At 38.0% G+C, this 27,786-nt stretch overlaps 1 protein-coding gene across 3 annotated transcripts in view; it reads left to right on the forward strand.

Moving 5' to 3' along the window:
* The window catches only part of PDE8B (phosphodiesterase 8B), a 66,635-nt gene that overhangs the window by 29,291 nt on the left and 9,558 nt on the right, over positions 1–27,786 (forward strand). For 2 of the 3 annotated variants that reach the window (XM_071731967.1, XM_071731964.1), the window contains exons 3-16: positions 2,681–2,871; positions 4,170–4,229; positions 5,633–5,690; positions 10,357–10,445; positions 13,907–13,985; positions 14,481–14,621; positions 16,114–16,202; positions 16,820–16,880; positions 21,293–21,344; positions 24,252–24,329; positions 25,166–25,242; positions 26,087–26,251; positions 27,070–27,115; positions 27,556–27,691. In XM_071731967.1, the coding sequence (XP_071588068.1) occupies positions 2,681–2,871; positions 4,170–4,229; positions 5,633–5,690; positions 10,357–10,445; positions 13,907–13,985; positions 14,481–14,621; positions 16,114–16,202; positions 16,820–16,880; positions 21,293–21,344; positions 24,252–24,329; positions 25,166–25,242; positions 26,087–26,251; positions 27,070–27,115; positions 27,556–27,691 (1,322 nt within the window). The remainder of the gene's footprint in view (positions 1–2,680; positions 2,872–4,169; positions 4,230–5,632; positions 5,691–10,356; positions 10,446–13,906; positions 13,986–14,480; positions 14,622–16,113; positions 16,203–16,819; positions 16,881–21,292; positions 21,345–24,251; positions 24,330–25,165; positions 25,243–26,086; positions 26,252–27,069; positions 27,116–27,555; positions 27,692–27,786) is intronic. The other variant, XM_071731965.1, reaches the window with a different exon arrangement.

The following is a 27,786-nucleotide window of genomic DNA, read 5'->3' on the forward strand; positions in this document are numbered from 1 at the left end:
AACTACCTCTTTTGTTTGTGGAAGCCACATTGTCTCTGCTAATTTGGCAAGTATTGCACACATATATGCACTTTAAAAACTGTGTGTTAATCTTTTATCATATCTTGACAATGGAGTTATGCAATGCAAACAGTTACTGAATATCACATTTTAAATGTCTAGTGTTCACTATTGCCTAGTATGCCAATTTAGTTGCTAGAGCTTTTCCAAGTGGTATTAATTTAATTCTGGTGCATGTTTTGTGCTGTTGTTGGACACCTGAGCCAATCTTGAAATGGCCTGTACTATTTTGTCTGAGACGTGACCTTATTTTCACTGTGACCTACCAGAAACCACTTAATAGATTCCTCAGGGGCCTTCATGACCCTCTGTGTTGGAGGACAAACCTGATGGCCCAGGTGCTAGTGCCTTTAAGAGGGAAGGAGAAGAGTTCAAAGCAAATCTACCATATTCAGTCCTCCAAATCTCTCCCCATATGCAGCTTGCACAACTCTCCCAATTTTTACCAAGGCTGGCCAATAGGCATGGTATGGTTCTGAGGTGTTTAGAGCACAAGACTTATGAGGGACATCTGAGGGACCTGGGATTGTTAAGTCTGGAGGAGAGGAGGCTGGGGGGAGACCTTAATGCTCTCTATGGCTGTCTGTCCATATCTTCTCCCAAGAAACCAGCAATAGGGCACAAGAAAAACATATTGAATGTAAGCTTTTCCATGACGGAGTTGTTTATATGAAATGTTATGCTTTTATCTTGACTTTGAGAGCGTGTCTTGCAATATACTTGGAGTTACATTACTTTTTGGTGGTTTACAGCAAGCTTCATACAAATTTAATGAGAAGACAAGGCAATAACGCTTTAAAAAACTTTTTTAAAGTTAATATCCTCAGAAGGATTCACACACTAATAATTAGCTACCAGTGGGAGATAGAGTAATTTAATTAAACTCCATTATTTTACAGCTGGTAAATTGTTGCAATTTGCAGTTGTCTATTTCTAGTGTTGAGAGAAGGAAGATACAATAAATGTGCCCCACATGCCTTGTTTTATGAATCATATTGTAGCAATCAAACTGTGGACCACATAAAACAGAAGATCGTGTCAGAGTAGGGACTTTACCAAGTATTCACAAAATCAGCAGTTCAGCCATGTCACTGCTTTCCAACATTTCTGTGGCTGGGAAAAAATCAAGGATTAGGTAGAGTGACAAGAGTTACCTTGGATGTTAAATGGCGGTAACCCAAATATCCCTCTGGTTAACTGCAATTAAAAGTACTTACTCTAAAACATTTTAAATTATTATCTTAATACTCATGAAAATTTTGAGCATAATTTTCTTCCATTGTTTAATGAAATCTTCACTGGCAGTCCTGCTAGAGGAAAGTAAATTGATTTTTTTATTGTTTAGAATTCAACAACTGAGAGAACTGAAGATGAGAGAAAAGTTATGGTCACCTTTCCTAGCTTCTAGACTGGTGGTGCTGAATTTCACATGGTGACACCAAAGCTGCAGCACAGGTGAAAGGTTATTGACCTTTCTCACAAACATTTGGGGCAAAATTTTTTGTATTTTGCTCAGACAGCTTGTGCCAGTGAAGCCAGGGAGTGACTTTTATTTGTGAAATGAGCAGATTTTCCTTTATACATAGATTATTCTCTGGCTGCTGCCTTTTTGTGCCATTTGAATAGCTGTGGATAAACTTCCATCTTTTTGAGGACTTTCTTTTTCACAGCATGTTTGCACTAAAATAGCCTCTTTCTTCATCTGTCACACAGGGTGTCATAGTTAGTGATCAGATGCTGTGGTAAATATGTGCAGATTGTGAAGGAGGTTGTTTACATGAGTCATGTTCTAGCTGTGTAATTTGTATGCTGACAATATGTTCATTGCAGGGCAAAGATGAAAAATCTGTCCTCTCCTAAAACCTTTTTCTTTCACGTAAGCAGAACACAAATACAGCTGTTTTCAGCCTGTATTCTGTGTGGTAGTTTGCAGACTTCCTACAGCATCGCCTGGGTTTTTAGAAGCAGCACCTCAGCACACATCCTACCTAATCTTGTGTGAGCTGTTCCTACTGTTCAGTTGAAGCTGTCAAAACTACCTCATGTATTTACATAATTAGGGACAATCTGTTGGGTAAATATTGTGGTGTTTGAATCAGGTTTTTTTTCCTTACTCAGCCCTGTCCATACTTGCTTGACTGTTGTTCTTTTCAGTTTTGAAAGAATATGGGTTACATCCATTTTGCTGTGCATCAAAGAAGAAATCATGAATAAAACCGTGTTATGCTAATGGTTTGTCTCTAAGGAGCAATAATTAAGGCAATTGCATTTCAGACAGTTTCTTACAATTAAATGTGTCTGTAGCTGGGATGGCCTGATGAGAGTGACCAGGGTGTTCGAACACTCACTCACCTGCTTTGTGTCACTGCTGACTGAATTTGAACATGAGTGAGAAGCAACTCATCATCTGTCAGCTGCTTTTGTCCTAAAGATCAGTCCTATGCAGTTAACAATTGATTTCCTTTTCATAACTACTCTACCCATTAAGAATGTTGTGCTACTTCATCAGCTGTTTTACAGTCTGTAGTTTGATCTCTCAATCAGAAGTGTTAATATTTGAAACAAGTAGAGAACTGTTTTGTATGTTTAATGTGGTGACTCTGCTTTGCATGTTTTCCAGGTTTTGCTGATCTTTGCAAAAGAAGACAGCCAAAGTGATGGTTTCTGGTGGGCTTGTGACAGAGCCGGGTACAGGTGCAATATTGCCCGGACTCCAGAGTCAGCACTCGGATGCTTTCTTGATAAACACCAGGAAATAATTGTTATAGATCACAGGAGCTCCAGATATTTTGATGCAGAAGATATATGCAGGTAACCTAAAGGACCTTATTTTTCTCTTGCATTTCAGAGTATGATGCACAAAACCAAACCTCATAATTAAAAAAAAAAAAAAAATTAACAATAAAGGTGGTTAGGGGAAAAAACAAAAAAGGAACCCTCAAAAATATAATAAAATACAATTTAGGGATTGAGGTCATGAGGTTTGCATATGTCTGTAGGAGGAGAACAATATGAAAAATGCACTTTTAGCAAAGATGAATTGTAGAGTTGTATCCAGGCACAGACTTCTAGCAGAGCATAAGCTGGAGTTCTTATTCCCTTCTGTCTGTACCTGCTTCTTTCCTGGGTTACTGCTGCAGCAAAGTTTGAAGCTGCAGGGTGTCAAAGTAATGTGTTTGTCCACTGAGTCAGGCACTTCCAGCTCTTCACAGAAGTTCACATCACTCTTCTGGTCGATATGACATGGCCTCATCATTTCTTAGATCTCAAGTGCTGAGTATTGGGCTAAAATACACTGTTTTGTCTGAAGCATTCATTTTGTGCCGTATACCATTCTTTACTTCTCAGTCCATCATGAGCTGAAATTTGCAATGTTTCTGTCAAGGAGTATTTTAACATTCAAATAATTGTGCTGATGGCCATTCTTCTAGATTACCAACAAAAAAATATAAAGACTGTTTATTCAGGTCAGTATGACATGACTGAGAATAGTTCTCCATAGGAAATAGAAGGCGAATGGAATGTTCTTCTGAAAGTTGGTCATATATTTTCAGTTTCTCAATAGTATGTAAAGTGATAAAATTCTGTTTATCTGGCATTTGATAAATTAGAATCTATCATATACACTTGCTATACCATCTTTTCTTATTGGAATGCCCCAAACCCACTTCCCGTCCTCTAAAGAAAACTTCACAGTATCTAGAAAAACAGTAGTAAATATGGGAGAAGCTGGTGGAAATTCTTGTTTAAGTTAGCTAATGAGTATTGAAAATACATTATCTAGTCTTACCTTTCTCAACCCATGCATTTGGGGCAGTCTGTTCCAAATAAGCTGTGCAAATAGGGAAAACCTTTCCTAGGTTATAAGCGTGTATCTGAAGAACTGCTGTTCATGCCCTCTGCTCTTGCCTCTTTGCCACATTGAGCAAAATCTGAGGAATCCTGTAGCAAAGGGAATAGGTAGGTTTTGGCAGTGTGATATGCTGTTTTCTAGCCTCTCTCATTCCTGGTTTTCATTTATATTGTATGTGAAGTACTCACATTGTATGTGATTGTACTCAGAGTAACACAGAGAAAACATGGTCTAACAGAAATTTTTGTTTCCTCAGGTCCATTCGTGCCACAAAACCATCAGAGCACACTGTAATACTTGCTGTGGTTCCACCCATGTAAGTATTACTGTATCATGACAAATTGTTATTTTACTTTATAATAATGTTATGTATAATAGCTATTCAGTAACAGAAAGTATCTTCCTAGCAAGCCTTACAGAGTAAGTTTAATATTATGTTGTCTTGAAATCTTTATTCAGTAATTCATATCCCATGTGATCAGGCAGAATTCTTTTTACTTAAATACATTTTTACCAAATGCCTTCGGAGAAGATACCTTCTCTGTCCCTGTTAAAATTCCTGCACACTACTGAATACAATTTAATTTTATTAAATTCCTATCTCAATTAAAACATTAGGAAATGGAGTGTCAGAAGACTATTCCTTCAGAATTAGAGAACAGATTTTGCTGCTGAGCAAGACTTTACAACTTGCTTCACTTTTTACTTAATAACAGTTTTTTAGATTCTTTCTCACAGAATATTACAGAATGTTATTTTTCTTCTTCATTATTTCTTTTTTTCATGCCTTGTGTGTCTGTGAAGAGACACAGAACATCTGTAGTGCCTCTGTCAAATTTGCTGTAGGAGTGACTATCAGGTTGTAGTAATAGCTGCAAATACCTATAAAAGAAAACTAGCATCAATTTCTGTAAAAGTATGATTTTATGTATGTATTTTATAAAAGAGTATTGCATGAGGTTTTACAAGGCCAAGGGTTGGGTCACAACAGCACTGGGCAACACTACAGGCCCGGGGAGGAGTGGCTGGAAAGCTTCCCAGAGGAAAAGGACCTGGGAATGCTGGTCAGCCCCCGGCTGAATATGAGCCAGCAGTGTGCCCAGGTGGCCAGGACAGCCAACAGCATCCTGGCTTGTACCAAGAATAGTGTGGCCAGCAGAAGGGAAGTGAACACTGTGCTCCTGTGTTCAGCACTGGTGAGGCTGCACCTTGAGTGCTGTGCTCAGTTCTGCGCCCCTCATTACAAGGACATTGAGGTGCTGGAGCATAACCAAAGAAGAGCAGCCAAACTGGTGAAAGGTCTAAAGCACAAGTCTCACAAGAAGCAGCTGAGGGACCTGGGGTTGTTTATTGTGGAGAAAAGGATAACCAGGGGAGACCTTCTCTCTCTCTACAACTACCTGGAAGGAAGATATAGAAAGGTGGGTGTTGGCCTCTTCTCTCAGGTGATAGAACAAGAGGAAACAGCTTCCATTTGTGCCAGGGGAGTTTAAACTGGATATTAGGAAAAATTTCTTTACCAAAAGGGTTGTCAAGCATTGGAACAGGCTGCCCAGGGAAGTAGTGGAGTCACCACCTGGAGGTACTGGAATGATGTGTAGATGTGGTATTTAGGGCTATGGTTTAGTGGTGGGCTTGTTAGTGTTCTAGGTTAATGGTTGGACTCAATGGCTTAAGGGTCTTTTTCAATCTGTATGATGTTGTGATTTTGTTTTGTAGCTCTGCTGACCAAGAAGAGACTTCAGTTCTTCCCCTTCTTAATGCAGGCTTTGATAGGGTATGTATAAATTACATATTTAGTTGTGTATTTAAATACATATCTAAGAAATCTCAAATTCAAAACTACATATTTGCTTCTGTTAGAAATTTATTGGTTAGACATTAGTGGCAGTTGACTGAGGATTCTTTTCAGGTGTGTATCTAAGAAGCATGTGAAGTCAGAGAATTTGTCATCCAATTAACCCTTCTAGAATAAGGAGAAATATTGAGATTAACTTCTTGTGTTTTGGGTGTGTGGTGGCTGGTGTTTTTTTATGGCTGCAATAAAAAAACAATGACAGGAGACTAGTCACATTTCTGTGCAACTCAGACTGCTGGGATTCCTCTTCTAAAGGAACAAGCCTAGTCCAGCTCCTCCTGATGTGAAGAAGAAATTTTTAATTTTTTTTTAATTTTTTTTTTTTTTTTCTAATGAGGTCTGTTGTATTGGTTTGCATCTTTTCTACTCAGGACAGCATTAGACACTTGTCTTTAATGGCAGCCAAAGGGAAGATAACTGTGATGTTTCTCAAAACACCCTTGTAGGAGAGTGGGAAGGCAGGAGTTCTCAGCTCTGAAAATATGTGTTCAGCTGCATTTGTGTGTGTCACTGTTGATGGATTTTAATGTTATGTTAACATCCAATAAATCAGCTGTAATATTAAAGTTAGGTGTTTGTGGGGAAGGTTATATATTGAAGCAATAGAAGCACACCAGTGGACGCTGTAGTTATGGAGAATTAACTCTATATGGGTTGGGGCAATTAACTGTGCTGAGGAAAATCAGAGAAGAAGGGAATTAAAGTAGGTGGAATCTCATGCTAGTATGGTTGTATCGAGTCCAGTAACCGAGCTGACTCATTTAGCCTGGATTTCTTCACAACGAAGAACATGCAACAGAGTCACCATTTGCAGAACATCTCCAAAAAGAGGTAATCGCCTCTCCTGCAAGGGACTGTGAAGGAAAAGCATTAAAGGCAAAAAGCTCTCTCTAAAGCTCATAGGTACTCTGAAAATTGGAACCGTTGAGGCTAAGTGAAAGGTCAACCAAGAATGACAGTGCTTTTTAGTACAGGTTTTTCTCAAAAAAAAAAAAAAAAAGAAAGCACACACCAAAAAAACCCAAAAACCCCACCAAAACAAGAAACAAACAATCAAAAAACAAAACAAAAACAAACAAAAAACCAACAAAAGGTTTAAAGAATAAAAAACAAAGGAGTCAAATAAATCTTTATTTCTTCTCAGGTCTGGTGTTTCATTTAAAAACAATGCAGGACAATGTTTTGTGAGTTAGGCTATAACTGTAGGTGTACAGCTGGCTAGAAATACAGGTGTCACTGTGCAGCTCTGAGAAACATCTTGGAAAGTATTGTACCTGACAGCTGTTCTAACTATTTCCTCTAGCTGGCCCAAATTTATTGGAGAGCTTGATTAATATAAAAATTTCCTCATGCCATTTTTTTAAGCCTGTAAACTACACTTGCTGTCAAAGATCCTATTTTCTCAGGTGGAAATAGGAATTACTTCTGTTTGGATGGGAATCACTCACGACTAAATGAATTAACACAAAATAACCAAATACACAAAAAGATTTTTTAAATACCCTTCTTCAAATTGAGAGGCAGTATTTGCAGGGAATCTCTTCCTCAGAAACAAAATGAAATTTCTTTTTGGAGAATTATACCTGTTTAAATTCTAAGTTTCTTCTCACTCTTTTAATTTTTATAGTCAATCTTTCTGGTAGCTTTATTTTACATTATCATTATTCACTCTATCAGCATTTGTCCTTCTCATCTTTCTTCTCCTCTTTAAACCAAACATTGAATGCAATCACTCCATCAGGTGGTGGCTCTCTTCTAAAAGTATCTCCAGCTTCATTAGCAAAGAGTCCTAGCTTATAGCTAATTAATCCATCACCCTTTGGATCTTTTCATAGACAAACCCAGATTTTTACATCAGGTTTGAATCTAAAGATTTCAAGGAATGCCTTCAATCTTTTCCTAGCCAAACTCTTGCAAATAACCACTAATTTTTTTTCATGCAGTGAACAGCTGATTATTCTGCTTTAAAATGTTCTGTTGCCTTCACATGTACTTACATGTTTATGTATTGTAAGTAATCCTAAAGAAATAAGTTTTCTAATGAAATCAGTAATGTTGATCACTATCCAGATCTGGATCACTATTGATAGTAAAAGAGCTTATGAATAGTTAGAGATTTCTGGAGTCTTTTCTGCTAATGTCATCTGTTCCTTTGACATTTTGCTTTATACTGAATTATTTATGTTTTTTCTTCCACCTCAAGTAAGTCTGTTTTATTACATCTTCTAATTTTTCCTCTATATCATTAACTGATTTTGTATTTCTGCATTAACACCACTGTTATTTACATTTATTACACTGATTTCATTTCATCTCAACATCATAAATCTAATAGTACTGGCCTAAATGTGAGGAGCTAATTTAAATAAGTTGTTTGGCTTTTTGACTGATTTTTAACTATGATTTAAATTTGCCAACACAGGATCTTAATGTTTGCAATTACTCACTTGCAATCTTGTGTTGTATTTTGAACTTCTTTTCCATAGAGATGTTGATTGTCATTCACCAGTCACTGTTAGAACTTTCTGGTTTGCAACAAAATAAATGTTTAGTTTTTAAAAAGAATTGTTGTCTACCTTCTAATATTTGAGAGCTAATATATCTTCATCTTGTGTCTCATTTAGATGCATAGATTAGAAATAGAAATGCTTTGTGCTTTTTTCAAGTCCCAATTGATTTCTAATCTTTGAGTGAGCCAGTGAATGAATGGCATTAGTACTATAAACTTAAATAAAATATTCTCTGCATCTGAAGAAAACTGTACAGCAGTTAAGAGCAGGTTTAGCACTTCAACAAGCTGCAGTTCCTGGTTTTTAGCTAAAGCTTTGTGCTGAGATATTCCTTGGGTTTTGTCAGTGAACAGCAGTGGCTAAATTTTTTCAATAAACAACATTATTATAGATTTTCACTTATAAAGAGCTTTAGTGTGTTCTAGTAACTTTAGTTTGTAAAATAAGTTGCCATCATTGTTAAATTTTACATTATTGAGAGATTTATTTTTATATTGTTTAAAATTTAGCACAAGCATATTTAAATATTTAAAAGAGCACCCTAAAACTGAAAATCTAAATCTACATTGATATAGAAGACAAATTTGTTTGCAGGTAGTTTTGTTATGCAAAAATGTGACATCATTTGCACCTTTGCTGCTGCCAACTTGATATTTTGCCTTTTGGTTTCCTGTATGTTCACTTGTTTACATGTTCACATATGTGTGAAGTGAGTTACAGAAATAGTTTAGGATACTAACATTAAGTAGGGAAGCAGACCTGTGTTCATGGTTATTTTTAATTTTACTTTTTTACATTTTACTGGCAATTTAGGATTAAACCTTTGGTCACCAGAACACAACTTTTCACACAGGACAGAAGCACAGGTTCCTTAAAAGCTGTTCTTTGTCCCTTAGAGGTTTGAGTGCTGCCTTTTGCCTCTGCATGGGTATTTTTAGTGAAAAATAGTCAGTGCATGTATTTCTAAACAAGTAATTTAGCTCTTCATAGCAGAAGTTTACTAATGAGCAGTAAACTTTAACTTAAGTCAGAGGATCTACTTCTTTTGTATCACCCTAAAGTTTCTGATTTCAGCAGGACCAAGAACAAGAGCTTTCAGCTTACTGCTTTTGCCTAACAACAAGAGGACTCTGTGCCCAGTCTGGTGTATATAAAAGGCTTTCAACTGTTGTCAGAATGCTCCTTAAATTTCTACACTTCTGAACTGAGTGATAATTCTGTTAGATCACTTGTGGAGAAAAGATACTTCAGCTACAATATTTACTTGAAAACAAATTAAATTTGGGGGTTTCCTGTTTTCTTCTTTTAGCACAAATGCTTTATGTCTATGTGGTATTACATTTATATTCTGAATTAACAACAAATATTCAAACTTCAACATCAAGGCAATATTGGTTTTGTGTGAGGATGTGTTTGGGCTTTTTTAGATCATCTGTTTCTAACTTAGTTGCTAAAACCTAATGGGAAAATTCACAGTTGAAGTTTTAGCATATTTTTGCATTAGCTATGTAGTTAGATAGCCATGTTGATTTAAGAATTATAAAATCATTCCTGGGGAAATTATGATTACTCAACACAAAAGGTACAGCTACAGCTTTTTGTTTCTACAGCATTTCAGGATGGTTGAGGTTGGAAGGGACCTTTGGCGGTCATCTTGCCCTGCCCAAGGAGGGCCACCTAAAGCAGGTTGCCCAGGACAGCGCCCACACAACTTCTGAATAAATCCAAGGATGGGGACTCTGCAACCTCCCTGGGCAACCTGTGCCAGTCGTCAGTCACCCTCACCGGAAAAAAAGTGTTCCCACATGTCCAGAGGAAACCCCTCGCTTGCTCTGTCTTCTTACACTTTCTCTTCAGATATTTATATACCTTGATGAGACCCCCTTAAGCTTTCTCTTCTCCAGACTGAACAGTGCCAGCTCTCTCAGCCATTCCTCACAGGAGAGGTGCTTTACTACCTTTTTGCTTGACTCATACCAGCTCTCTTTATCAGGTTAGAGATTTAGATGCAGGAACAGGAGCAACATTTTACATCCATTTCAATTTGTTTCATTCACTCTTTATTTGTCTTCCAGCAATTCATGGAGAATAGCAACGTAACTGCTTGCTACAATGAGCTGGTTCAAATAGAACGTGGGGAAGCTCGATCTCAGTTCAAACTGCGGTATGTAGAAGTGTGAGAACCACAAACATCAACCAACTCTTGGTTTACATCATTGTATCGGGTTGCTTTTTGCTTCTTACCAGCTATGCATATATGCACTTTGCATCTCTATTTTAACGAATATAACATACCCTTTTTTGCTTCTTTTATGATTTTGTAAAGGACAAACTTAAGTGCCTTAGTAACTTAGTAACTGGTACTGGTCTGTGGATGTTGCTTTTACTGGTGATTTAAATGACAACTCTCCTTAAAACAAAATGCAGTACATGTCCTTTATTCTGATACTTGCTTGTGTCCCATATGTCTTGAGGTGCCCATATTGAATTTGGCAGTGTTCTAGCAGCCATTAACTACTAGCAGTATAGTCAAGGCAAGCAGAAATATGGGAGAAAAATTTCCACGTGTTTAATTGCAAAGGTAGCATTTTTTAAAATGCTGTCTTGTGTGGAATGTATATGGGCTGTAGAATTTATATGACAGTAACAATCACAATATCATTCTTGAAGTAATTCTTGATATCATGTGTGTGAGATTTCATATTTGACAGCTTGAGCTAAAGGCAATCTTGATCTGGCTCTTCATACCCTGAGTTCTTATTCTCTTGCTTCAGCAAGACTTGGCAGACCAGGAGGACAGGTTTTTGTGTTAGCAGGAAAATAAATTACTTTCATTCCATTATAATATTTTTGGTTTTTTTTAGTGTCACTAATTTTATATCTAATACAGGTGCTTATACATGCACATAAACATGTTTGCAATTCAGCTATATGGAAAGAAAGGCCTTGAAGCTGAATGTTATGATGAAAAGGTGTAGTTGCCTGGGTTACATAAAGTAATTCCAGTTCTACCTACAGAAGATACTGTTACTTTTCTACAGATTTCAGTGTTTCTGTTAAGACGCAGATTCTCTTTGCAAACTGATCCCAAAATGACTCTATGTTCAAATGACTATATGGTTGTGCATGCAGAATGCAAGCAAAATTTTCAGTTAAAAACACAGAATTTGGGCTCACTCCATTTTTAGTAGGTGTTTGCTAAAACTCAGGAGTAAAATGAAACAGCTGTGAAACTTTAGAAGCTAATTGGGTGTTATGGTGGTTGTGACTTTATTTGTTGTTCAGCTGTAAATGCAACATGAAATGAGTGGCTCCTGAATTAAGTAACCATAGATCAGAAGCATCAGTTTTTAAATAGAAAGATGAAGCTATCCTTTATACACACAATGCTTGTAATTTATATTTCATTTCAAGAACAAATGCAAATACAGTTTGAGCATCTCTCCATGAGTAGGATCAATTATGAATGCAGATAAATAGAACTCCAACACAAGGTGCATGATTCATACAGGTTACCATATTTTTCTGCAACTTTATTCATAGCAATCATCAAAAAAACCCCTTAACATTCATTAAAACTGGAAGGAAACTGTTTCAGTCCCCAGCAGCATTTAATCTACAGTTCTTTCATCCATACTGTTTATGGAAACAGCAGTAACCCACTTGTAAATCTGCTTGCTTTTGCTCTCTTGAATGTAGTTACATAAAGTGTAAGCCCACTTCCTTTTAATTTAGGTAAATAACAGCCTTATATAAAACGTATTCTGTGTTATTAGGTATTTAGTACATTGATACTACACTATTATAGTATGTATGTGTGTCCGTATATAGACACATCACCTCTGAACAGAACTGTTTTGGGAATCTTCGGCAGCATTGCAAAATACTATGGAAAAAAAAAAATGTGGTCTTATGTTTGCTGCTGCCACTGCCAGATGCAGTCCCAGAATAGCTAAATAGTAGTTTAAAGAGTTCAGTAGATGCAGGCCCAGGATAGTTAAATAGTTATGTCATGTAACAAGCACAGTAAAGCTTGTAAGGATGAAAGAGCTTTTTAAAAGCTTCTGAACTTTCTGAAAATGCATGTTTGTAGTTTGGAGAAGCTGGTGTCTTGCAGTAGAGAATTTCTCCCAACTTCTGCCTGAGTAGGTAGGTGTTCTAAATGAATTTGCCATTACTTACTAAGTGGGACCAGTGTTTGGTAGTGCCATTTGATTATAATTTGGTTTTATCCATGTGGTTTAGGTTAGTGGGGAAAAAAGTGTTGCACTGTATGTATATCCCACTGGGTCTCTGATCTGTTTGCCATCTCAGTAGGTGTTCTATGGAGCTTTGTAAAAGCAAAAGGGAAGAGGATATTTTCAGGAAGTTAGTCAATGGAATTAAACCCAGTATATTTATGCTGTTCAGACAACATATATTTCAGCGTATATTTCAGACAGAAATATTTTCACTAGTGAAATATGGTAAAAAAGTTGAACCCACCCAAGAGAGCAGTATGTAAGGCCATGTTAGTGGTTAGAAGTGTCTTTTCACAACAAGCAGGGACTCCCATGTGTGAGCTCCTTTTTATTTTATGAGCTGAAATACTGCTGTCTTCTCCTGTATACAACACTTTTTCCTACAGATCCTGGATTCATGCAGCTGCATTTTATGTCTGTGTGTATACTTCATTGTCTGTTCTGTTTGTTTTGTGTCACTTCTGTGATGAGCAGAACTATCAACGTCCTGTATTTTTTAATTCTCAAATCCCGTTATGCATTCTGGGAGCAAGATGTTCCTTTTAGGTAAAAACTGTATAAAAGAATGGTTATTAATGGTACATCTATGCTCTATGCAGAGAGAGGTACATGAAACATAATTAGTTTGTGTTGGGTCCAAAAGAAAGAGAAAGTACCAACACCTATCAAAGCAAGTGTGCCTAGATTGTTTCTTTTAGTATGCTCTCTCTGTGTGTATTTTTTACTTTATAATATTAGGAGCCCATTTTAATGTTAAACCCATCATGTGCAAATTAAAATTTAAGTAAAATAAATTTTGTTGGTAAGAAGGTAAGGCTTTTGTTTTCTTGCACTTGTTCAAGGATAGGTCTGGAAAAAAAGAGGGAAACGAAGATCATTTTGGCCTTTAAAAAAGATGAGGATGTATGGAAATCAAATCACTGAGTTATTACTTGGAATCAGAGGAATCTGTATTTTTCTGATGAGGACTTTGAGATGGCTCAATAGTGCCAATCCATTTGCTGTATTCAAAACTTTGCATATATCTGCTGTGGTGATTTTTATGTTCTCTGTCTTTAATGATCACAAAAATTTCTATTCTGATGTATCAGCCACTTATGTTTTTTACTGATTATTAATAGTTCCTGCTGCCTAAAGCAGGTTTGAAGAAAGAAATACCAATGCTGCAGTACCAACGAGCAGTTTTACAATATAATCTGCAGTAAAAACACATCTGAAGGCGGATTTCCCCAGAAAAAAAAAATCATAATGGAGATAGTAACATGGTTTAGTCAAGACAAAATGCTAATTTGTGATTCATCTACCAATAAGTAAAATATCATGCGTTTATAGTGAGCAAAATGTCATAGCAATAAAACTAATGTGAATCACCTACTCATTTCAGGGCTTGTAATGCAGTGTTTACAGCATTAGACCATTGCCAGGAAGCTGTTGAAATAACCAGTGAAGATCATGTCATTCAGGTAGGGGCAAAAAGTTTACTATATTATAGAACATGGAGAGAAGAACCCCAGAGAGATCTCTGCTTAGTAGTTTCTCTTCTATTTCAGTATTTTAGTTTTGCTGATCACTAGAAAAACCTGTGCCATATTTCTTGTTGCTGCACATTGACACGTGCTGAATTCTTAAGGCCCTTCCTTCAGTAGCTTTATTTAAATGATGCTTTTCAGTACAGTAATATTGCTTATGGTAAACCCATCATGAATCTGTAGCAGAACTGGATAAATTGTACAGTAGAGTTTTGTGGTTTTTTGTGCCTTCTGATAACTCCTTACATATTGCCTTCTTTGTCCAGCTCTTTATTACATTGGATTTTTATATGAAAAACACTGAATTTTAGGGATGTGTGGCTATGGCATTAGAGACATAACTTGTAACACTTTGATAGCTATATGTGAGTAATTATCCTTTAAGTATATTCTTTTTCCTATTATCCTAATGTAATTTTATTTTGGCAGTATGTTAATCCAGCCTTTGAAGAGATGATGGGCTATGAGAAGGGAGAGCTTATTGGGAAAGAACTCACTGAACTAACAAAAAGTGATAAAAATAATGTGGATCTTCTGGATACTATAAATGCAATCATTAAAAAAGGAAAGGTAAGCAAATAAAATAAATTAATGCAAAATTGGTTCATATTTCTATTCTTTTTTATGTTTGATGCTCTAAGTTTAGAAGCACAAGATGTGGCATTATATGTGCAGATATAATACCAGCATCCTGCTCCAGAAATGTCTTAGGAGCACAACAGCCCATGCCTCAGATAAGTAACTACACATTTCTTTAGTTTTGACTTTGGGATCTGACTGATTTACTCTACTAATCTGTTGGCTTCAGATCAAGGTAAAAGCATTTTCTGTGTTTCTCTTTTTCTTAAAGCCTATGGAGCTGGAACGTTACAATGTGTCCCTCAGTCAGTATCTTTATCTTATCTTTATCTTATCTTCATCAGGTGGCTTTATCATTCAAACAAAAGGTGTAACTGTTCTGTCCTAACTGCAGAACCTTCACTGATGGTATGCTTTAAGCACCATTGGTATAACCAATTATGATCAAATTGTATCAGCAGCCAGTGTGGTTTGCTTTTCTAACTATAGTAAAAATATCCACATTGCGCTGTGAATTCCTATTGTGGTGGTGACACACCATCCTCTGCTTCTTAAATTTTGAGGAGTTCTTGAATCTTTTGAGTGACTTCCAGCAATGATCTAAGGTTTGGAGGGCACTGTCTGGAGTTGTTTGCGTGTTAACCTTGATTCATTAGCAGTACCTGCAGGCCACTCTTGTTTTGCTCCTCCTCATTTCTAATAGGCTGCCCAACCATTTTGCAGCTCCATCCTACTCTGCTGCCAAATAGTTCCCTCCTCAACATCTCTCTTCTTTGAGGTGGTAATGAGAGACGTCTTCTGCTTTATCTTCCTCTCTCTCTAATCCACCCCGGAGGATACCTTTCCTGTCTGCATCAGTGGACTGCTTAAGGATGGTGCATTTACAGCAGTCGGTTAGCCTGCAGTCCTCTTGATGCTTTCCCGTTGCTTTGGGGTGGAGGACAATTAGTGGCCAGTTAGAGGCATGGGAGAAAAGAATAAAAGATGTCATGAACAAAATTTGTTTCCTCCTTTTGCTTGGATATCCATGGCCATGGAAAAACAGTCACAGATTCAGAAAAGCCTATTGGTTACCTGACATTAGTTGAAGGACATCCTTAGGGATCTAGGGCTTCTGAAACTTAGTGTACATATTGCTTGACAACTGACGGCTTCAAAGATGAATGGTGCTCATCACAGAGTTTGATTCTGCTGCTCCCAAAGGACATATTATCCAGATGTGTTGCAGGCACCACTGCTTGGAGTGGTGCCTAGCAAGAATGTTTGTAACCCCTCAAAGCAGGTGAGTCCTGAAGTTCTTTGTAAAAATTGTATACTCTCTCACAAGAGAAACATATTGTATTATCAAATGCCTGTTTTTTTAAAAAAATACAGCCCTGAAATAATATGTAGTTATTTACTAGGTAAGGACTATGTAATAATAAATATCTGACTCTAAGCTCTGTATTCTTAGATGCTGTCTCTATTGTATGTGTTTGCATAGGAATGGCAAGGAGTTTACTATGCAAGAAGAAAATCAGGAGACAGTATACAGCAGCATGTGAAGATAACACCTGTGATTGGCCAAGGAGGGTAACTAAATTGTCCTGAACATAATTGGTTTCTGTCTCTGCTTTCCCTGTCTGCAAGTTTGACATGAACATCCATGTATTTAGTAGCAGGGTGATGATGTAACTGCTGACTTCAAGCAATGTGGAAAGAATAAGCAGTGTTGAGAAGATCGTGTTCTTTGCTGACGTTTGTCCATTTTGGTGTCAGCATGTGCTGGCTAAAAGTAGTTTTACTAGTACAGATACCTGCAAGCTGATGTGTAGGTTCATGATAGCATGCATTTCTTGTCGGTGTTATTCTACACATGGTCTGCTGAAAGAGCAGCAGCTGGGCTATTCCTTTACTTCTCTGTGTGCTTGTACCTACTTCCACCTTTGCAGTGTGGTATGGGCACAATGCCAGAATTTGCTCTCAGATGTGCAGGTGAATTCCTGCAGGAGCAACAGGATCAGGTGGCTTGGGACAAAAGCATAGCTGTAATGCTGAAGGAGTCCTTGATGCCAAGTCTTGTTTGGTGCTGGGTTTGGTATCTTGTTTCACAAGGGTGTGGAGACCTCTACTTCTGAAAATAGCAGTGTATCACTTCACTTTTTTCTTTAGCATTTGATATGGTAACAAGTGATTATTTCTGTTGCTAGGAAAATAAGACACTTTGTGTCTCTCAAAAGGCTGCATTGTACCAATGAAAACAACAAACAGGTATTGTATTTGTTTAATGTAAAAATTTTCATTGTTTTTAGTAAACTGATGCTTTTGGTTTAGAAATTGGTAATTTTCCAGGGGAATGTGATCTATATTGTCAGTGACATTATGATTGATTACTGGACCAAGCAAGAAAATAAGAGCATTTGCATGGGCTATTGCCCCTTTATAGGACTGCCAGGTAGGGAAAGGCAGGCTTTAATTATCTGGAGTGTAGATGTGAGAGTTGACTCTGTGATACTCTGGAGCCACACAGACTGTAGTCCAAAGGGAGTTCAGGGACTTTTTTCTAGAGCTGATCTTACTATCCTATGTCTTAACAATGTCCCACAGACAACTGTCACAAAGTCTGCCAGTGTGTGGGTCATGAATAAAGTCCAGGACCCTCATGTAGGACCTGAGACATTGCATGTGCTGTGGAGGGGTGCAATCCAAGCCATAACTCAAGTGAACCTGCAGCAGCAGCTGGCCCTGGTCTCAGCAGTCCGGGCACGTACCCACCCAAGCACATTCTGCAGCAAAGCTGGTGGCATGGGGAGCTGTGTGTTGTCATCAGATCCCAGTTCCCTTTCTCTGAAATTGTCTGAAGTGAATGATCATACCACATGCTTCGCCTCAAAAACTCTCCAGTAAAGAAGTTTGGACTGTTGATAGCATAGGAGTAAAATCTCTCCTTAGGATGTCTTGTGTAGGGATGAGATAGAAAGTGGGGAGCATAGGAGGGAACTGGCAACATTCTAGGCAGATGCTTGGGAAACATGATGTTTTTCCATGTTCTTTAGGAGAGGGGTTATGTATCTTGTCTTATGTAGAATTTCAGCACGCTTTTATCCACCGTAGGGGTAAAGAACTTGTGTGTAAAAGGTATCTAGAAAGTCGCTACTGTTTATACTTGCCTTTACTTCAGTACAGCAATCATACTAAGTATTAATAGGGTATTGGAAAACTGCTCTTGGAAGAAGTTCCTAAGTGGTATTCTGGAAAATCTGATTGTTGAAACTATCTCCCCTGAGCAAGGTGTTGCAAGGGCAGGTGGTAACAAGCCACGGGAGAAACCTGCACAACTTTTGGGAAAACTCTGAAGGCCTATCACTGAAAAACAAAGCTCAGAGTCTTTTAGACTGACCCTATCTTTGAGATAAAACGTGGGTTTTAGCATTAGCAACAAAGTGCCATCTACAGTAGCATGATGTTTTGAAGTACTCAGGCTGCTGTGCAAGAGAGTTTTGTGATAGAAGCAGTGTCAAAGTTACAAGTATTTCTTTTTAATTCATTATTTAACCCTCATAGTTTTTATTGTTTCATTTATATCTGCTTTGATGCTGATTTGAAAGTGCGATACAATTTTGTGTTTTTTTTCTTTAATGTAAACACAGCTGAAAGACTGGTGTGGGTAAGTGTGGACGCAGTACAAAATAATCAGTACAAAACAATCACCAGCTTGTAGCCATCTGTACAAAGCAGCAGTTGGAATACAGATAAAATTCTCTCTCTTTTCTGTTTATAGTTGCCTGGTTAACTGGGTTGCCTAAGCCAGTAAGCTTAAGAAACAAATTTTAGCTAGGAACTTCTGTCCCAGGCCACATTCGTACTCTCTGTACTACAGGCACTGTGGGAAGGTAAAAAACCATAAAAATGTTTTTTAGTATTGGTGAACAGGTTGATGAACAGTTATTAGTAAATAAACCACTATCATAGTGAACCATAGGTCCTGGAGGGCTTTTCACAGTTGGTGACTGCAGGGGTGGCCTTTGGAGGCTTCTCCACAGATGTGGAGTTCTACCAGGAAGGTTAAAGACAACAACTGAACAGAAAGCATGGTATGTGGAGATTTAAGGCCATTGGGGAAAAACAGAGGTGCATCCAACAGAATCAGGTAATTACTCTCTTTCACTTTTGTGGCAGAAACATCTCCTATCTGTAGCACAGCACCAGGTGAAAAAATTCAAATAGTGTCTTGGAATTTTTGAAGTTTGAGTTTGGTTCTTTTTTTATTTTGAGGTTTTTTTTTTTTTTTGTGTTTTGTTTTTTTGTTTGTTTGTTTGTTTGTTTGTTTGTTTGTTTTCATTTTAGATAGACAGTGATGGTAACATACAGGAATAACTAAATTATAGTCAGATGATTTCTTTGTTATTTGTGTAGCAATACCAGTGTGGTGATACAAGGTCTGACCAACATTTAGACGCTGCAATTTTTCTAAAATCCATGCCTAAATATTTGCAGCAGTAAGATTTTTCTGTGCCCAAAGAAAATACTAGTTTTGTTTTTTTCAAGGCACAAATAATTTTTAATGGAATGATAAGAGGAAATAAAACTAATTGTTTATGTAGTTACAGAGCAATGGAAGTTGTAATGAGTCAGTTCTTTATACAAAGGTCTGGTGTTTCACTGCATCAATGTAATTATAAATGGCTTGATCCCAGCATTAAGATACTAAATACAAACTTAAAAACATCCTTACATTACCATGCATTGTTTCACCTTAAATGGGCTCTTTGACATTCCTGGCAGCCTCTTTAGGAGATAACACAGTACTGTTAGAGATCTCTGTGTAGAAACCTTCATGGATTTGTGTGCCAGATTTATCATCTACAAAAATTGAGCATGGTAGATTTATGCATGGAAAAAAATAAATCTGAGAGTATATTGAGTATCCTTGCAGTCAAGAAATGTGAATGTCACTTCTTTGTGACTGTTGGCATGTACTGAAACACAGGTAGTGATTAATGATGCCTTTCTCAATTCGAGACCTGTCAGGATAGTGTCCACTTTTTGCACATTCATAAATTTCTGTTTCTCGTTTCAGGAATATATCAGCCCAAGATTAACTGTTTAACTTCTATAATAACTTCCTTCATACACCTCTTTCAGGTCATGACTACTTCAGTAAAGGACTTAAAGGACTGTGCCAATGTTTCCTGTCAATTGTGCAATAGGCAGAGATATACCCATGGGCTGTGAGAGACACTCCAGTGTGGGACCAGAACAGGCAGCTCAGATCCCTTGTCTCACTGTACCATATCTGATAATCTTCCTTAATCTTCCTCTGTTTGGATGAGGTTATTTCTCTGAGAGTTTCTGCATGATTACAAGAGAGGTGTTTAAGATTTTAAGATCAGTTTTCTGGAGAAGAAAAGTAATTCCTTACTGTCCTTTGAACAAGATTTATATGGACCATCAGTATGGGTTTTCCTTTTTTATTATTTTATTGTTATTATTCATTACAGAAAGTCCTTTTGGAAATATGGGGTTTGTTCTTTTTTGCATTGTCACACAGTCAGATGGATGGTAAGAGTGCTAAGTGTAGCCTCGCCCTACTCTCCTGTAGAGAGTGATAGATTGCACCCATGGGTTTCATGATGGATTTAGTCAGAGGAGCCAGTAAGCCATAGTTTAGATGTCAGTCCTGGACTCTTCACTGTGATGTGTAATGAGTTACATATAAGTGCAGCATTGAGCACTGAAGTTTATTCATGTGGAGTAGAGGGTATGTATACCTTTTCTAGTGAACACAGTAAAAAAAGCAATGTATTCAATGTATTATTTTCAGTCCTTTTCAGTGTCCCTGTTAGCAAAACCTAAATATGTCATGTGCTGATTTTAGAAGGAAGACTTAAGGATCTGAAAGTTCTGCTCAGTTTTCCTATTAACAACAAAATACTTCCTTGTAACCACTTGATGAAGGAACAAGGTGAAGTGATTAGCCATGCGTTGGGCAGACTGTGCTTTTGTTTCTGGGCAGGATGGCAAAGCAGAGGAGCATTTAATCTCTATTATTGTAGACCAAGTAATACACGTAAATTTTAAGAAGATGGAAATATCCTATTCAAGTTCTAAGGAAGATTGAAATATTATCAGTGGAGTTTCAAAGCACTAAGAATTAAGATTTTCATGTTTAACACTTTCATTCATGAGAATGATTAAAAATTGTTCAGAAATACAGTGACTTCTGATCCATGATACCTACTTCTACCTTCCAGTTGCTGAATAGGATTTTTTTTATAACTGGGTTTTTTTGAAGTCTGGTTTATCAGCACCCTGTGAAAGAATACATGCAAATTAACTCAGCTAGTACCAAGAAAACATGTTTTGAATTACTGTACAGAGGGCAAAAAACCAACATTTTAGGAATGTTCTGCCTGGAATCTTCCAGGGTCATATGCAATTTGCACTAAAGGTTATCTAAAAATGAATGTAATTTCTCTTCAAGACACAGGCTTTAAACAGGAGCTTAGTACCTAGAAGTACTACTATATCTGTGATTTGCTGCTTTGCATACCTGTTTACTTAATTACACCTAAAAAAATAACTGAACAGTGTTGAATAAGGACAGTGTTTTATGTATCCCTTTTGATATCTTTTTGTGTCCTTTTTCCTTACATATATACTTGCCCTTGACACATCTTCAGCTCTGCCAGAGTCACCATGATGAGAAGCACACAGAAGATGGTTCTCAGTCAGGTTAGAATACTATAATTTACCTTTATATACTCCTGGGAGAGAGGTCTTGGCCGGGTGCTTTGCTGGTATGAAACACTGTCTTTTCCCTCTGTGAAGTCGTTGTTCAGAGAAGACAGATTTGTAACCATCCTAAATAAATCCTCCTTCTGTGCAAAGCCCTTGCCCTGACTTCAGAGCTGGGATACATTGCTCTTTGTTGAATTAAAGCGTGGTCTCTAATCCTGAAGCTGCTGTACGTGGGCAGCCCTCCCTGCCTGGCATCGCTGTGGAGCTGCACTGATTTGTCCCAGCAGACCTGCCCTGGTGTTTCCAAGTTCAGCACCTGTCAGCAGCCTTCTGGCCCCAGCACAGGGCTGAGGCAGTCATCTGTAGTGTCCAGGCTAGAGCTATCCATGTCCAGTCAGTCTGAGTTGTTGGAGCAAGCCTGCACAAGCCTTGCCCTGTGTCCCGGGCTTACTTTCAGACAACACATTCAAGCTCTCAGTAACTTCTGCAGGTAGCTTTTGACTAAAGTTGTGGAATATAAGGGGTTAATAGTTTCTTTAGGTTCCATGTAATGTTTGGAATAACCATTTTCCTGGAAGAAAGGAGGCACTAAAGGCCAATTTTAAGCTTGATTCTAGTAAACTGAGCCAGATGCAGGTCTGCTGTGTCTTGATCTGAGTAAACTTGTGCCCTGTTACCTTCAGGCTCTTCAGGCCCTCCCTTCTGTGAAACACTAGACAATGCTGCTGTGCAGTGTCAGGCAGCTTCTGATTTTCACAGGGGAGAAAGAGCATATCAAGAGGGGAGAAAAACATATCAAGAGCATGGAAATTGACATGCCCTACATTTTCAAGTAGCATAAGAGTATGTGCAAGTATTGGAGAGCTTTGTGATGCCAGATAATAATGGGCATGAGGCAGAAGAGAGCATATGCAATTTGCTGCTCTCATTATCATTGCTGCCACCAGAAGTGTTCCATCATACATTAAACTCTTTGCTTTTGTGTCCCTGTAATAAATACAGATTTTCTTTCACTGTTTTTCTCCTGCAAACAGGAGAAGGTGAGAACACCTGTGAATTAAGCTGAAGAACACTTGTTACTAGTTTATTAATCTGTTGGAGTGTTAAGGCTTGCTCATTATTGCCACAGCTTTCAGCAGGACTGGGAAGCCACATCCCATGAAATTGTGTTGGGGTCTGCAGTGCAGTGAGAGCAGGAAACCTTAAAGTCACATGTATGTGACATGGGTTATCATTCCCTGCAGTCCATGGTTGTGCTTCAAGAGCAAATTCCCAGAGCCATGGGCATATACCAGTATGTGATCTGGGTAGAAAAATAATCCATTGTATATCCTGCTGTTTCAATAGTGTGATTTATAACATATCTGGAGGGAGAGGCATTCTGCTGATCGGGTGGAGGAAAAAAAATTATTTAAATATTTAATTTTCAGCTGAAATTGTAGTGTGGCACAGAACAGCTCTTATGCACCTGTAACTCTGTAGGTGACAGTAGCAATGATTCCAACTTGCTAGTTGGTATTTAATATAAGGGGACTTGTCTGCTACTGCCACTTGCAGCTATGTGTATATGTAAATGTTTGCTCCCACTACAGTGCCTCATGTTAAATTTCTCCAAATGTTAATGCAGGAAAGGGCTTTGCAAGAGGGGTCCTATCAGCAAATAAATAAAATAATTTAAAAGGCATTAGTTATTCCCTGCTCTTAGCTGTCTATGAAGAAAAATGTTTTCAGTTTCTCCAGTCTCAACTACAACAAAATAAACAGACCCCAGCTGTTTTGTAAATCTGTGGTAAAGAAAAGAATTAGGACAGAAACTGTATTTCAGTCATGTTTAAGAATGTTATATTTCTAATTACGGAGAATTATATACTATTTTTTAATTATTTTCTTTTTAAAGAGAAGCTGCAAGAGAATATAAATATTTTATTATATATATGATATTATTATTTTATAAATTATATTATAATATATTATAAATATTTTATTGTATTTTTGATTCTTGACATGGTGGTTATCTCCTCTTGAAATCTTGCTGGGGTCTCTCATCTTTGAGTGGCATTTCAGACAATGGTAGCAGGTACTATAGAAACTTTTGCAAAGAGGTGTGTAGGCGTGTGGCTGCTGTTTCTACATGAGGGAGGGTGCATACTCGTACGTTCTGGAAGAAAATGAAATTTCCCCTCCCTCCTGTTTTTTTTTTTGGTTTTTTTTTTGAGGCACTTTCCACTTTACAGGCATGTCATCCAGCTATTGTATTTGTCTGGATGTGATAATTTCTCTTGCTTTAGCAAGTGGCAATTTCAAGAATGACAGTTCGGTGTGTGATTATTTTTCACAGCAACTGAACAGATTGCAATTCTCTCAGCATGCTGGATTTTCTTAAGCACAGGGAAGAAAAAATTACTGCAGTTAAAAGGAAAAACTGTCTGAATTGTGCTTGGACTGGAAGAGTGGGATCTGAGATGGGGTCTTACTCATTTGGATAAATTTCTAGGCAGTTAAACTCAAGACTTGTTCAGTAGTCAGTGGAGAGCGAAGGGGACTTGCAGGAGGGATTTAACCCAGCTGCCTGAAACATGTCTTCTAAAGCAGGATCTTTGGCAAAGATTACCTGAAAGACTGCTGCTTTTAGGTGACTGAAGTTAGGTGAAGTGACTCCCCTGTTTCATGAGGCACCACGACTTCTTTGTGAAACAGCTTTCCAGGTGACTTCAGGGAGGTTGCTGCAAACCGATAGAAAACAAGTACCTTGTTCTGATGAACAGAGATTACAATAGTTCCCCTTTTGTGTTACCATTAGGACAATTTAATTACATGTTCTGAATTTTAGATGAAGGATACTCTGTAGTGGTAGTGGTCTGTCTTGAGGTGTTTTTAAAGCTTTTTGTTTTGCATTTACAGAATCCCATTCCTTCAAATGCAAGACCAGAAGAAAAGACTCAGCTGATGTTAAGTCAATAACATCTCAAAGTAGTGATGGTAAGAAAATAACCCATCAAGAATGACATTACAAATGAAAATCAGAATTGCCCTAGGCAATAAAAATGCATAGTGAAAGAGGATCTGGTTAGATTTGCAGCTGATTAAATAGAGATTACTCCAGTTTTTCACATTATTCTGATTTGCAAAACAGTGTCCCAGGATGAGCACCAGCATTATACAAGGCATGCAGCACATGGTATGGCTGTGCCATGAGATGGGGGCAGCCTGCTAAAAGAGTGTGTGGTGAAGGGTGAGTTGTACCTCTCCTATAAAGCTGCAGTTTGCACTTCTGAACCAGTATTTTGGTTTCATTACTGTGGAACATGAAGTGATCTATTGCTGCTGATTACTTGAGAGCAGTACTTCTGCTCTTTATCCAGTTTGTGACTGCTTGCTGGGCTGGGGCAGTGGTGGCAGAGATTTCTTTCTCCAGGGTGTAGTTGAGAGAAGCACAGTTTGTGAGGAACAGGAATGGGTTCCGCCAGTGCAGGTGCATCACTAAGATGAAGAACGTACCTGCACACACTCTCACAGGAGGAGCAATGTTTGACAGAACCATTGCAAATAAAGGGAGAGTGTCAGGTACTGGCCATGAAGTCCAGTATAGCTCAAGTGTAGCTCCATGTCAGTGTAGCTGAAGTGACAGAGGGACAGAAAACCTGACGCCAGAAGTGAGGAGTGGCTGCAAAGGAGGCAGACGACAGTGTGAGATTTAATCATTAAAGCAAGAATTTGCACAAGGGCACATGAGGCTGGATTCGTCCTGCACTCTTTATATGCTGTCATCTGAGTTACATTCTGTGTCATGTAAGCAATGCTCTCTTTATTGGCAGCTCCAAGTTTACAGACTCGGCGGTACTCTTCTGTGGCAAGGATCCACTCAATGACAATAGAGGCTCCTATCACAAAGGTGACTCCTGACCACTGCCTTTTCCACAAACTCAGAATCTGGAGTTGCTCTCTTAGGGAAGTACGAAGTTCATGGCAGGGGTTTCCTGCATTTTGTAATTAACATAATTTAAATCTTAATTCTTTTTTCTTACCATCTCCTGCATCTCATCATCTCCTTCCTAATCCTAGTCATAAGCAAGACTCCTAAAAAGGGGGAAAGTCTGTCCTTGCTACATGCACTGCTTGTGGCAGAAAAAGGACCCTGCTCTGATGGGTGATGCAGGTGTAAGACAACATGTGCCATCTCTGGGGCTGCTGTTGTTGTGCATTCCCAGACAGTGGCTGGGACTCAAGCTGGGGGGCAAATGATCTGTCCTCAGACTTGTCCCTCAATCATGTCCCAGCTGTTGCTTCTCTCTGGCCTTCATTTTCACATTATGAAAATTAAGGCTTCTGCAACCAACATCAGGATATTTGAGTCATATCCAAGAATTTATCTGTTGCTTTTTTTTTTCCTCAAGGGCCTGAATGATTGCTTCTAAACATCCCTGGCTATGCTGAAGGATAGGAACATGGCTAGTTTTTGGTCTGCCCATCTGCAATTATTTTAGATTTTCCCAGCCTTTCTTCTTTCACTTGTCAGTAGTCTGACAGTTTTAAATAGCAGATGGATACTAAGGAATCAGAGCACAAATGTGCATTTTCAGAGTGGTACTTAAAGGACTGAGGGGAATTAAATGGCATTTGCTAAATAAGAAGTAATCAAGCCAAGAATAAAGATTAAAAAGATAAAAAAAAAAAAAGAAAAAAAAGAAAAAAAAGTCATACAATGTTCCTTGGCTACCTCCTTAATCTGCTTTCAGGTTATTAATATAATTAATGCTGCCCAGGAAAACAGCCCTATCACAGTAGCAGAGGCCTTGGACAGAGTTCTGGAAATCCTGCGTACAGCAGAACTTTACTCCCCTCAGCTTGGTGCCAAAGATGAAGATCCTCACACAAATGATCTTGTTGGTGGTCTGATGAATGTGAGTAAAATTAGTAAAGTTGAAATTATTGCTGTCAGTGTTCTGCATCACCGTTTGGTACTCTGCTGTGCTAAAATTTTCACAAAGAATGTGAAGGGAACTTAGAACTTATCACCATTGCACTGAACTATTTTGGCCTTTCTACTAAGAGTAGGCACCAAGATGTAGTGAGATATGGACACTTCTGAGTCCATTGGGTGCTCTCATACTTACACGTCAGTGAATGCACATAGATAGTGAATACATAAGGTTGCCTCTAGAAACTGTATTATCCAATCTGATTTGTCTCAGGGGGTTACATTTTAGAAATCCTGGGAGCTTAGATGGGACTAAGGAGATTGCTCTATAGATGGTCCAGTGTAAGAGTGAGGTTACTTCATTCAAGTTCTGACTTTGTTCCTCTAGCAGAAGCAACTGTCCACCAGAAACCAGCCTCCTAGATTTCTTCATGCCTTACCTCTTGTTTTAACACTGAGACAGTCCTTGTCAAAGTAATATAAAGAATACTAAAAAGAAATGTTAGGGTTTAATTTGAATTATAAAACCTGCAGGTACCAATGAAAGGGTGAAGGAGGGCATATTGCCCTTGTACAGTTAATAATTATCTCCTTTCTGGAGCTGTCATACTGGTGTTCCTTGGATCCTCTCATGTCTGTTTCAACAGATCTTAAAACGAGAGTGGTTCTTGTATTGCTACTATAGGAACAGTGATTTTATTACCCAGGAAAAGTAACTAAAAAGAAAGTGCATTAAGTGTATTTGCATTTAATGATGAATGGATACCCTGATTAAAACTTGTGATAAATTTGCTTTTTCAGGATGGTTTGAGAAGACTGTCAGGAAATGAGTCTGCCTTTTCTAAGAGTAAGCCACCATTTTAAACTTCTCTTAGCACGTGTCCATGACTTCTTTTTTAGATGCTAGTGACATAGAGATCCAAGCTAATTTGCAGTGGGATATATGTCTTTGGAAATGGCTGACTGAAGAACAAGCACTAGTACGCCTCCATTTTGGAGCTGAAGCACATTCAAATATTTAAAATAATTCTTTTCAAAATGTAGAAAGTAAGACTAGGAAAAAAATTCACCAAAAGAAATGTTCACCGATCTTTTTTGTTTCTTTATTTCTGTGTAAGTCATCTGCAGTAATATAAACTATCTCTATTATAGGCTTTTGTTGACCTTTTCCTTATGGAAAATTGTTTTTTTCTTGGAAATGAAAATGTTGTTTTCTAGATGAAATTCTGCATGTAGGGGGGGAGAAAAATTCAGAAATGTTCTAATTCCCAAATTCTGTTTCAACAGATACGAACCTGATCCAGAGTCACCTTTCAGTGCCAAACTCTATCAATGATGTGCCCCCCTGTATTGCACAGGTCCTGGATAATGAAGAAAGTTGGGACTTCAATATTTTTGAGTTGGAAGCTGTTACAAATAAAAGGTACTGGACTCCTTTCCCTGGGTTCCCACAAAAACACTCTTGATGATGAGGGGTGTGTGTGCCTCCAGCCATGCCTTGCTTGACATGAAATAGTA

Source organism: Heliangelus exortis, chromosome Z (assembly GCF_036169615.1).
Source record: "Heliangelus exortis chromosome Z, bHelExo1.hap1, whole genome shotgun sequence".
Taxonomy (NCBI): domain Eukaryota; kingdom Metazoa; phylum Chordata; class Aves; order Apodiformes; family Trochilidae; genus Heliangelus; species Heliangelus exortis.